The sequence below is a fragment of the Molossus molossus genome, unplaced genomic scaffold, assembly GCF_014108415.1.
Source record: "Molossus molossus isolate mMolMol1 unplaced genomic scaffold, mMolMol1.p scaffold_m16_p_4, whole genome shotgun sequence".
NCBI classification, from domain to species: domain Eukaryota; kingdom Metazoa; phylum Chordata; class Mammalia; order Chiroptera; family Molossidae; genus Molossus; species Molossus molossus.
Window position 1 is genome coordinate 66516213 of NW_023425377.1, and position 11417 is coordinate 66527629.

Sequence of the window (11417 nt, forward strand, 5' to 3'; positions counted from 1 at the left end):
GGAGCCTTTGCAAAAGTGTGGGCAAGGTTGGGTAAATGACATAGGTGGTGCAGTGTGCAGGACAAGCAGCAGTGGGGAGCTGTTACCATGACCAGACTGAAGGCTCACTTGGTGGAGTTATGGCCTTGGGTTGGTGGATGCAGGGAGAGACATGCGGAAAGAAACACCAACTTCTCACTCCTATTTCTTCCCACCACTATGGCTGACTCTAGTGGAAGGCAGAGAGCCCAAGTGGATCAACCTCCAGGGGCACACAAGCCACAGGGAGTTCCCAGGGCTTCCCCCAACTCAGAAAGAGCCTGGTGGGCAGAGGTCATGGCCAAGCTCAGGCCACTCTTCCAAGACAAACAGAAGCAGGCTTGGTCCAAGATATCTTTTATGTACATGGTTTATTTCTCCTGATCCCTATGAGGCTGCAAATCCAGCCTCAGCCACCCATTCTCCCAGCATGGAGCTGCCCACAGCCTCCTCCCAAGAGGGCCTCCTCCCATGGGGCTGGATCTCTGGAGATGAGGTGGGGAAAAGGTGGGGAGCCCTAGCACAAGACAGTTTGTTCCCCCGAGGCCTCAGAATCTCACCCCATACTGGGGAGAAAGGAGGAAGGAGAAAGGTAGCACAGAACTTGGGTTCAAATAGTCATGAAGCTACACAATAAAAAACAAGAAGTGGCATGCCCCAGCAAAAGGAGGCCCAAGGAGGAACAAAGACCAGATCCCACCCACCCCCAAGTGGTGGCATTGTGACCCCAGGACTTAGAGGGGTGAGGAATGGGACCAGGGAGAGAGGACTTGGGGGTGCAGAAGCCCAACCCTGGCCTGGACCCCTAGGCACAGGGCAATGAAGACAGAGAAGCCCCTGCCTCTTGCAGTGTGTGGATCAAGGGAGGCCTACAGCTTGGTCAGGTCCAGCTTCAGCTTGTAGGGTGGGGGACTGTTCCCAAAGGCGTGCGAAGGGGGAGGATACAGAGGCCAGTCTGGCTCTACCATGAAGCCCTTGTGTTGTTCCAAAGTCAGAGGCTGTAAAGAAGAAGGAAGAAGGGCATGCTACTGAGCCTCACCCTGCAAGGCTCCTTCCCAGCCCTGATCTCAGGTCACTTTGACTATAGGCAGGGGTGTGTTCTTCCCTCCATTTCACAAGTGAGTGAAGAAATTTGCCTGACATCATACAGGGGGCAAGTCAGGGGGCCCTGCCTCCATGGAGAAGAGGTAGCCCCACACAGAACTAGGGAGCAGCTCTCCCTCACCCCTCCTTCAGGCCCGCCCACTGGCCCCACCCACCTGGAACTTGAGGTGCTGGCCAGGAGCAGTCACCAGGGTAGAGCAGCTGAGCCACAGCATCACCAGCACAGAGAGGAAGAGGCAGCAGGCCAGGATCCAGCGAGGAAGCCCCGAGCGCCTGCTCACCATGGCAGGTAAACTCAGTGACTCTAGTGGGGTCTGGGAACTGTCCCCTCCTGCCCCACCCCTAGGGTCCTGCCACCCACCGGGACATGCAACTGAGGAAGTCATTGTCCTGCAGCTCATCAGGCTCCACCTTGGCCTTACTGCTGGTCTTGACTCGGATCTTGGCCTTCCTCACCTTGTCCAAGGGGCCTAAAGGGTTTGAGAGACAGGTTGTTCTTCAGTGGCTGCCAGGCCTTCCCCCTAGAGGCCACAGCAGCCATTGAGAGGAGAAAGGAGGCCAGGACCTGAGGTAATTGGTCATGGAATCCTGGAACAGAACCCTGGGAGATGAACCACAAAACTCTGGGAGACAGGCCATGAAACCCTAGGAAAAAGACCAGGAAACCCTGGGAGATGGACAATGGAACCCTAGGAGACAGACCATGGAACTCCAGGAGTTGAGATAGAAATCAGTCCTAGAGGGTTCATTTGCCAGAAGGACTCCTTATGGCAGTGGAGCTACCCAAGGAAAGAACACTGGTCCAGCCTCAGACCTTACCTACATGCACCTCCAAGGCCTCAGGATGGGATCCTCGCCAGGTCACCTTCACTCGCTGCAGACGGGCCCTCTCATGCCCTACACTCTCTACCATGGGTTGGGTCTGGACCAAGAACAAGAGAGCACAGAGAAGGCCTTTAGAAAGGCACTACCTTCGTTCTTGGTAGCACCTCCCTGTGCTCCACATGGGCTAACTGTCCCATGCCCAGCTGGTACCTAGTCCCATTGGTTGTAGAAACAACAGTTTTCCATGAGACTATGATGTCAGGGATGTTGTTCCCTGCTATTGTGGGCCTCCAATTTGTCTCGAATCCAGCCTTCAGCTCCTGAAGAACATGATCCAGGTCAAGCTAATAGAATCACAGGGATTGGCTGAGAGGTGGTCACATAATCAGAATAAATCCCTGCATGGTTAAAACTCCAGAGAAGTTGTAATTTAGAGCCTTAAGTATCCATCCTGCTATCAGGAGTAAAGTGCTTGCCTGGGAATAAAGCCACCATAAAGGAAAGCAGAATGAAGTGGTAAAGTGAGACCCTGAACCCCTGGATCCAGCTGTGCCTGAAGCATCAACTATAGACTTTGCCTCTCATGAGCCAAGAACAAATGTATTCCACCTTCTTACCCTAAGCACCCACCCATCACTTTGGTGTGGTTCCTGCCAGATCTCTCACCTGGAACACCACCACTTTCCCATTGTCAGTCTGTAGATAATATGTCCAGGTGGAGGAGACGAAGCCCTGGGCCGAGTTGACAAGATCATTGCAGAGGGTGGAAAACAAGTCCAGGAGCGAAAAAGCCCCGCTTGGAGCTTGCAGGACCTTTCTCTGCCAAGGGGAAGCCCAAGGCAAGGAATGTGACTAAGGTAGGGCATTGACCAATAGGAAGGGAGCTGTGTCAGTCCACTGTGATGGAATTCATTTAGTGGTTTGGGGCAACAGAGCTTCATAGGAGAAACACAGACCTCTGCTGCATTGGCTGGCTGGGTGCCCTTTGGGAAATGGATTGCCCTCTTTGAGTCCTAGAATGGGAATAATTCTCTTCCCTCATGAAGTTACTACAAGATTTCAATTAGAGTCCAGCCAGTGTGGTTCAGTGGTTGAGCATCCACTCATGCACCAAGAGGTCACTAGTTCAATTCCCAGTCAGGGCATATGCCCATGTTGTGGGCCTGATCCCCAGTGGGGGCAAGTAGGAGGCAGCCAATCGATGTTCTCTCTCATCGATGTTTCTATCTCTCTCTCCTTTCCTCTTTCTCTAACATAAATAAAGAAAAAAACTTTCTAGAAAAAAAAAAAAAAGATTTTAACTGGACAATGGCACAAGTGCCTAATATATAATAGCTATTAGTAAAAATTTTGCCATCATCATTTTTCTTTTGGTGGTATCAGGAGAGAACTCAGAATAGGAAGGAATAACAGTGCCCTGTGCTTTTATGAACAGTGGAGGCTGGATGGGGTGGAGGAAAAAGGAGGGAAAGGAATATCTGTGGAATCCCAGCCCATGGGTCTCTGGCTATAATGAATAATTTCCTGTGCCTCTGTTTCCACTGATGCCACATTGCCTAGACTCATTCATGTCTATGAGTAAGCAGTTATTAACAGGTGAGCAGTTATTATTTCTCCCCAGGGTGGTGGGGGAGGGCAGTGTGTGTGTGCTTGGAAAATTGCTTTTCTCTGCACCTCATTTCTGAGCCCCCTAGATGACAGTGGTCACCTGTTCACCATGAGAAAAGTGCTTAGGTCAGCAACTGACATACAGTAGGTACTCGATAAAGTGAGCTCTGGTGGCACTGAAGATGAGCTAGTTGAGTGATGGTTATAAGCCCTGGTGGCACTGGTAGATGTCATCTCTGCACAGCTCTAACTGTGTGACCTTGGGCATGACATTGTCTCCGGTACCTCTGGGCAGCAGGAGGTTAGGCCTGAACCAGGACAAATGCTTGATAAATGGTGGCTATTTTCTGTTATTTACTTCCTGCAATGTTGCAGGGGTGAGGGGAAGAAGGGGGTACTTCCCATGTCACATAGATGAAAACTGAGGTTTGAGACCTAACATGTTTGATTAAGGATACCCAATAGGCCCAGACTGGATCAGAGAGCCTGGGAAACTCTGGGCATGAGTGTGGATCTAGGGGGTGAGGGGTAGAAAGAAGGAGGTATAAGTCCAGGGTGATGGGTGGGAGGGTGCCCACCTTCTGCTTGGACTCTGGCTCAGGCTCCAGCTCAGGGTTCTGGCTCCAGCAGCCCTTGCTGCAGGCCTGCTGCTCTATCTCCTTCACGTAGGCCTCCACACAGGCTGCAAGAGCAGGAAGGGGTGACTGGGGGCACTCTTCCCAGGCCACTTCTCCCCACCCTGGCCCACCCAGCCAGCCCTCACCTGCTTCACACTCAGCTTGGGTAGCATTGGGTTTGGAGCTCCTGGCCACGAACTGGCAGATGGAAAAGAGGCGGCAGCCTCGCTCACAAGCACTGATGAAGACGGCCCTGTCATATTCATTCCAGGACTTGGAGGGGTCCTCCTGCTCCAGCTTCTTTTGAGAGGGGGAACACAGGGCTCAGGCCAGAGGGATAGGCAGGAGGAGATGGGCGCTGGAAGCACTCAGAGGAGGAGGTATAAGATTTGGTTCCCCTTCCTCAAATCTAGGGAAATTAGGATGAGGCTAAGAATATTAGTGGGGGCTCTAATCAGGAAGATGAACAATGGAGGGCTCTGGTTCCAGCAAAGGTTAGAAAATTGGGAAGATGGAGGAAAATGGGCCCCCTAAAGACTCCAGGGAGGAGGTGGGATTGAAGAGGATTCTCAGTTTTGAGAAGGGGGATCACTCAGAGGTTTTTCACCTTTCAAGCCTGGGAAAACTGGGATCCAGCTTTGCAGGGTGGTGATGGTACAAGTGGGGTCTGGTAGCTCTGAGTGGGTGGAAGAAGGAATATATGAGAGCTGCTTGTGTGGGCAAGGAGGAGGGGACTGTCTGGCCTGAGGGAAGTGGGGGTTGGGTGCCCCATGGTCCTTGCCCATCAGAGTGTAACCAGAGCCCTCCAGGTGGCATTAGGATCCTCAGTCCTCCCCCCCCACCCCTGCTTGGAGGGACAGCTCCCCCAACCCCGCATTCATCGGAGGGATCCGCATCCCAAAATCTTCCCTATCGCAGGGACACGCCCCCTCAGACCTTCCCAAGGCAGGAACACCTCCGTCCCATCGGGGGACCGGGGTGCCTGGGCTTGTTTCCATTCAAGGGACCCCAGCCCTTTCCCCACCAGAGGGACCTAACCCCATGGGAGAGACACCCCCATTTCCGACCCTTTAACCCTTCTAGGAACCCGTCTCGCGCTCCCAACCGAGAGACCCCCCATTCCCAACCCCTCCCCACATCGGGAAATCGCGGGTCCTATAGCTGGTGCCGCATGCGCGTCACCTGAGAGGGCTGCGGACTAGGGTAGTGATCCCGGCACCGCAGCTGGCAGCTCTGCGTGTCCCCGAGCTGCGGGGCGAAGGGGTCCTGGGCGGGCGGCGCGAGCGTGGCGGGCAGAGGTTGCAACAGCAGCAGCAGGAGTAGCAGCTGCGCCACCCGAGCCATGGCCAGGCCAGGCGCTAGGGGCTGGGGCCGCTGGCTCCCGCAGACACGGAGGATGCGGAGGCGGCGGGGTCCCGGTCGTTGACGTCACCCGAGCGAGGCAGCCGGGGAAGGGGGGGGCAGAGGATGCGGCGAACGGGCGGGGCTGCAGTGCTGCTGCACCTCAGGGATGCAGGCAGGTGGATCGCGGCCTCGGTCATCTGGTCTATCTGTCGCATCCACTGGAGAGGGGAATCTCAGCTTGAGCTAGAGATCAAAATGAAACAAATAGGATGATGAGATAGTGGCGTTTACTCGCCAGAATATCAGGGAGGGCCTCCTGTAAGAGGATGCTTTTGAACTGGCCAAACTTGGCGATTCATGCAGAAGGAACTGCGAGGAACCTGAAGAAGGAAGGAGCTTGTTAGGAGAGGAGGGTGGTGGAGCTGCAACCCAGCCAATAAGTGGAGATGGAGCATCCTGGGGGTCGCAGGGCTGGGTCAGCCAAGGCCTTGGGAAGGCTCCCTGACATTTTCTCTTTTGATACCCAATTCGGGGGATGGTAACTTGTGCACAGTTTACCTCCTTTGGGAAGCCCTCTCAGCCCCTCCAGGGTTCCCCCAGCCTCGCCTTCCTCTGGACCAGCCCTGATCCACAGATCTGAGGGATCTGGCCCCTGCTCCCCCAGACTGGGGGCCCCTAGGCCCCGGACTAGGTGGAATGGGGTACAGAAGTGCAGATAGGGATGTGGGAGTGCTGCTAAAATTTCTAATTGTCTTGGGAAAACTTGGGCAAACGGACACTTCTGGTTTTCATAAAAGCCGCACTCCAAGGTGACAGATTGTAGCCCCGTGAATCTAGCGTTAGAAGGTCACCCTAGCTTCCTCTTTATCAGGCAAGGAAGTGGGGGCGCCCCTCTAAACCTGGATGCCCTGTAAAGGTGACCCTTCTCGCTGGCGTGTCCCTCACAGGTGCCCGCCAAAACCGAGAGGCCGCCTGCCCTTCTTCTATGCTCCGCCCCCGCAGACGGGGTAGCAGCCATGCGGGGTCCACGGGTCAGAGGGCGCCGCAGGTTCTGGCCCAGGAGGAAGGAACCAAGATGGGGGGTGGGATGGCGCACGCTTTCTCCCCAGCCGGCCGCCCGGCTTTCAAGTCCGCGGCCTCGACCGGCCCCCACGTGGCTTAATCAGGCGCGGCTGTGCTTGGTGAACCCCGAACATCTGGATCCCGGCGCGCCCTTCCCCCTCCCCTCCGGGGCTAGGCCACAGCGACCCGGCGGCTAGGGCCTTCAGCCGCAGTTTGCGCGAGTGTGGAGAAACCCCGCGTCTAGGCCATCGCGCGCCAGTCCCGCGCCTCAGGAAACATCCCCATTTCACTGGTGGGAAGCCTAGGTCCCAGGACCCCTCCGCAGAGAGTTAGGATTCAAGCCCACACATGTCAGTTCCAGAGCCCCACGCGCTTAAGCCTTCCACAATTACGGTCCTGCATTTATCTCAAACAAAACATTTACTATGCATTTTCTTGTAACAACTCTATAAGAAAATACTAATAGCAGTTCCCAATTTGCAGATGAGGAAACTGAGGCTCAGGGTGGCCAAGGGTATCGGTCCAGGTGACAAGCAAGAGAAACAAAAAGATGGGCAAGGCTGGGTGTGTGTGGAGGGTCACGTTGGGCATAAGAGGCATTGCTTAGAGCTCAAAAGAAAGTAAGACCACCCTGGGCCAGAAGGCTGCGGAGAGGGAAACTGAGGCAGGAGGGGTTGGACCGATGGCCTAGGTCTCCCGAGAGGAGTGAAAAGGTTTGATTGCCGCCCACCCACCCCCCTTTCTGCTCCACTAGGCCGCTGGGGGCCGGAGCGGAAGGAGGACTTGACCTCGGCCCCCCAGGTGAGCCCCCTCGCCCCTCCTGCTGTTCCAGAGGGAGCAGGTCCAGGTGAGGGGCGGGAGGGCCGGCGGGCGGCCAGGGTCGGATTTCAGGAAATCCGCCGACATTCCTTCGGGGCTTAAGAGGGAAAGTTGACTCGGCGCCGCCCCTCCCCCCCCACTTCCTACCCCCTGGGGCGGCCCGGTGGGGGCGGCAGGCGGGGGGCGCTGCCGCCAGCCTGGGTGGGAATCAGCTGTGGCCCGGCGTTCGGGAAGCAGCGGCCACGGTCAGAGCGGGCATCGGACAAGCACCCTTTGTCCCTTGCTGCCCTCACCATGACCCTGCTGACCCCCAGCCCCAAGTCGGGTACAGGCTGGGGAGAAGGCACGGCCTCTTGGCGCCAGCAATTGCTGACAGTGGGGAGGCAAGGGAAAGGGGCACAATGTCTCCCCCCAACTGCCAGTGCCTCCTGGACCCCAGACATCCTAGGTTCTTCAAGGTGCAAGAGGGGTAGGGAACCCAGGCCTCCATGGCTCAGAGCACTGGCCCTGACCTGGGCCTAGGCAGCCCTGGGACTCCCACCTCCAATGTCTGTAACCCAAGCATCCCAGCTCCCCAGGCTCAGCCTCCTAGGTGGAAATTATACAGTCCTGTAGTCTTATGCACACAGGTCCTGAACCTGAGTCTGCTGCCCCAACACCCCCCACCCCCACCCCTGTCCAGGTCCAGAACCTCACTATCACCACTTCCTGGGAACAATGGCCTGAAACAAAGTAGCTAATCTCATGCTCAGCCTCAATAGGGGTGTAGGGAAGTGGAGACGGTCTCCTGAGACAGGCAGCTCTGTGCCCTCCTCATTCCCACTGTCTCTGGGTCCCTATGGGACCCTAAAGGTGCTGTAACCATGGCCTCCTCCCAGTGGCACCTCAGTGCCTCAAGGAGCTAGGGCTACAGGGACTCCCCCAACCTAATCATTAGGTGCAGAGCCTGAAAGACTAAAAAGGAGCCCCTCCCCTAGCCCATGTGGGGCCCTTCCTCCATCTGCCCCCTCATTACATTCCCAGCCACCTTCAAGGACTTGGGTCAATATTTGCTAGAAGTTCCATCAATGCTGGTTCCTCTTCCTATGCAAAGAGGTGGTGCAACAGGGAAGAAGGGGTTAAGCCACAGGGGCACCAAGGGTAAGCAAAGATGCACCTAGAGGTCAAATCTTTCCTTAAAGTCAAAGCTAGGGGGTCAAGGTCACCCAGAGGGCAGAAGGCACACACTCCAGGACAGGGCTGGGCAGGATTGGGAAATCCAAAGGATCCATACCCTTCTATAGGTAAGGACCAGAGAAAGGTGGCTACTGGCTTGGGTCACACAGCAAGTTAGGGGCTTAGGCCTGGCTGGGACCCCAGGCAACACGATTCACTGAGACTGAGTTTTCTTGTAGCTTGGAGGGACTGAGAATTCTCTATCTTTTCATTTTGCAAATGTCCACTGAGCTCTTCTCCTATCCTGGACCCAAGATGGTGGTCCTAATGGCTTTCAGGGTGCTCACAACCTAAAGGAAATAAGTCACCAGAGAAAGGAGATGTTTGAAGAGCCGTGTTACAAAGACCATTTAAAAAGGGGCAAGGGATAAAGAGTGCTTGGGACGGTGAGAGGTTTTTCTGAGATGGGGACACTTGACCTGTGATCTGATGGAAGAGAAAGCACTAACTGGGGGAAGATCTGGGGGAACTGCACCCCTGCAGAAGGAACAGCAAACATACATACAAAGGCCCTGCCTGATGTATTTGGAGAAATGGCTGGAGAGGCTAGAGAACAGTGAGGGAGAGGAAGGGAAAAAGGAGGGTGGAGAAGAGGAAGGGAGGGGAGGGGAGGAGTGTGGCAGAGAAGAGAAGACTTGCTTCACTTCTTTTAAAAGTTCTCTCCTTCTGCCTGCTGTGCAGATGGGAACAGGAAAGTTATAGGGAAACACAGGAGGAGGCCAGGCGACATCCCAGAGGGAGATGGTGGGGCCTGGACCCTAATGGGGTGGGGAGACGGGGGTCAGAGTCTCAGGAAGGGGATGTATTTTGGAATCAGAGCCAACAGGATTTGCTGATGGATGGGACATGGGGGATGCACAAAGGAGAGAGTTGTCACGCACGCCTCCAGGTCTCTGGCCTGAGCACCTGGATGGATGGGGAGCCTTTTTTCAAGACCCAGGGATGACTTAGGGAAGAGCAGAGATTGGGGGGAAATATCAAGATTTTCCTCCATATGCCTGAAGTCTTCCAAGAAGGGAGTTAAATGTTGAAGGGGCAGGAGGGGTGGCACATATCCTGAATACAATTCCATCCAAGAACTAGCAACTCCATTTCATCCTCTGGAACACCTACCTGGCAGGTGAGATTATGGCCCCATTTTTCAGAGATGACAAACTGAGGCCTGGGGACCACCTCTGCTCCAAAAGCACATGTCCCCCAGTGCTCAGTGATAAGTTAAACACATAGATTGTGGGGCCCTCTGCTGCACTGCATCTTCCCACAGAAACCCTTAGGCTGGCTAGGAGTCATCCACTGTGCAGAGGGGGAAACTGAGGCAGAGGCCTGGCTGGTCCCAGGAAAAGGCTTTAGTCTCACCCAAACTTATACGAAGTCCAGATGGGGGGGGGGGATTGCGCAGAGCCCCCAAGGACCTCAACCTCCAATTCTCTTTTCTAACAATCTGGGGGTCTAAGTTGGAGACCCAGTTAGCAGGGGTGGAGGGCAGTCTTGAGCAAACGAGATGGAGATTCCTAAACCCCCCTCAAGACATTTTTACCCCCTTGGCTAGTTAGGGACATGGGTGAAGCATCCAGGCCTCCAAGGGAACCCGGTGAAGAGATAGTTAGAGACCCCCACTCAGGACAAGCGGCTAGGGGCGGGGCTTCGATCCAAACCCCCGGCCCGGGCTAAACTCTCATTTCAGGCGCCACCTCCCCCACCTTGGCCTTGGAGTTCAAGAACCCTTTTATTCTGGGCGCACAGATAGACTACGGACGGAGAGGAGGAGGATGAGACGTCCGGGCTGGAAGGGGGTCCCGAAACCCAAGCAATGGCCAAAAATAATAACACGGAGAAGAATTCCTGCGCAAAAAAATAGTAAGACAAACTAGCATCGCTCCCGGCAGCCGGCGTTACCTGGAGTAGGCGGGCGGTGGCCGCCGGAGCGATTACTCACAGCGTGGCGCACCCCACCCGCGGGCCGCTGAGCGGATTTTTCCGTGGGGGGTGTCAATGAGACCGGGGGGAGCTACTTACTGCTCTCCTCCTGGGCATCGCTCCTGCCCGCGGGCGGGACCCGCACAGGGCCCCGTCCCCGCTCACACGAGGGCCCATTGGCACCCCCGCCCACACGGGACCTCCCTCCTGAGGCCCCCCCCCAAGGTGCCCAGAGTAACCTCATCCCGCGCGAGTGGTACTACTGAGCCAGAGTGAGTGCCAGAAACTCCGTACTTCCAGCTTTTTCTCCGTCTTCCCTCCAGCAAAGCCTGGGCCCGAGGTTGCCTGCGGCGGACAGAGAGGCGGAATGCAGTGAGAGGGGGGCCTCCGGCCCGAGGCTAATGGGACCCGAGCGCCGATGGTGTGGAGCGAGTAGGGAGCGACTTTCAGGCCCCTGGGAATGAAGGAAGGCTGAAGATAGAAGGAGGTGGACCACTCAGTGGGGTGGCGGGACCACAACTGGGGTGCGGGTTGAAACAGACGATTTCGGGGGTAGACACGGGCCTGGACTGAGGGTCACAGGGGACACTGAAGGGGCACCCGGCCGAGAGCAGGGTGCAGGGAAGTGGGCGGGAATATGGAAACGGAGTTGGGGACGCCAGGTCCTTCATTGGGGGCGGGGAGCCTGGAACTGGCTGGGTTCGAATGGAAGGTCTCGGGCCGGTAGGGGTTGGGAAGGGGTTTCTGGGCCTCGGGACAGGGAGTGCGCGGTGTGCGGAGGGGCGGAGGCCGGACGGGTGGGGCGCGCGGTGCCCGCGGGCAGGCGGGCTGCGGAGAAGCCGGTGCGGGGCCCGCCGCTCCCCCCACCCCCGGGCCGGGGGCGGGGCC

General features: G+C 56.3%; 1 protein-coding gene across 3 annotated transcripts; it reads right to left on the reverse strand.

The window, feature by feature from the left end:
- Nucleotides 1-392: 392 nt before the first annotated feature.
- TMEM59L (transmembrane protein 59 like) lies at nucleotides 393-5576 on the reverse strand. Of its 3 annotated transcripts, none has more exons than XM_036240980.1 (8): nucleotides 5355-5576; nucleotides 4319-4469; nucleotides 4134-4237; nucleotides 2614-2766; nucleotides 1942-2044; nucleotides 1484-1592; nucleotides 1278-1395; nucleotides 393-1016 (listed from the first exon to the last, which is right to left on the reverse strand). In XM_036240980.1, the coding sequence occupies exons 1-8, from the start codon at nucleotides 5514-5516 to the stop codon at nucleotides 888-890; spliced, it is 1029 nt and encodes a 342-aa protein (XP_036096873.1). In that variant the 5' UTR covers nucleotides 5517-5576; the 3' UTR covers nucleotides 393-887. The 3 variants fall into 3 exon arrangements, with proteins under 3 accessions (XP_036096873.1, XP_036096872.1, XP_036096874.1); XM_036240979.1 differs by having other exon boundaries at nucleotides 4319-4472; XM_036240981.1 differs by lacking the exon at nucleotides 2614-2766 and having other exon boundaries at nucleotides 4319-4472.
- Between the last annotated feature and the right edge of the window lie 5841 nt (nucleotides 5577-11417).

Bases quoted from the DNA above. Each gene is read 5' to 3' on its own strand.
- TMEM59L (XM_036240979.1), bottom strand. From the start codon at position 5,516: ATGGCTCGGGTGGCGCAGCTGCTACTCCTGCTGCTGCTGTTGCAACCT. The intron at 2,767-4,133 runs GTGGGCACCCTC...TCCCCTTGGCAG, and splicing joins AGCCAGAGTCCAAGCAGAAG to AGAAAGGTCCTGCAAGCTCC. The intron at 1,396-1,483 runs GTGGGTGGCAGG...CATGGTGAGCAG, and splicing joins TTCCTCAGTTGCATGTCCCG to GCGCTCGGGGCTTCCTCGCT.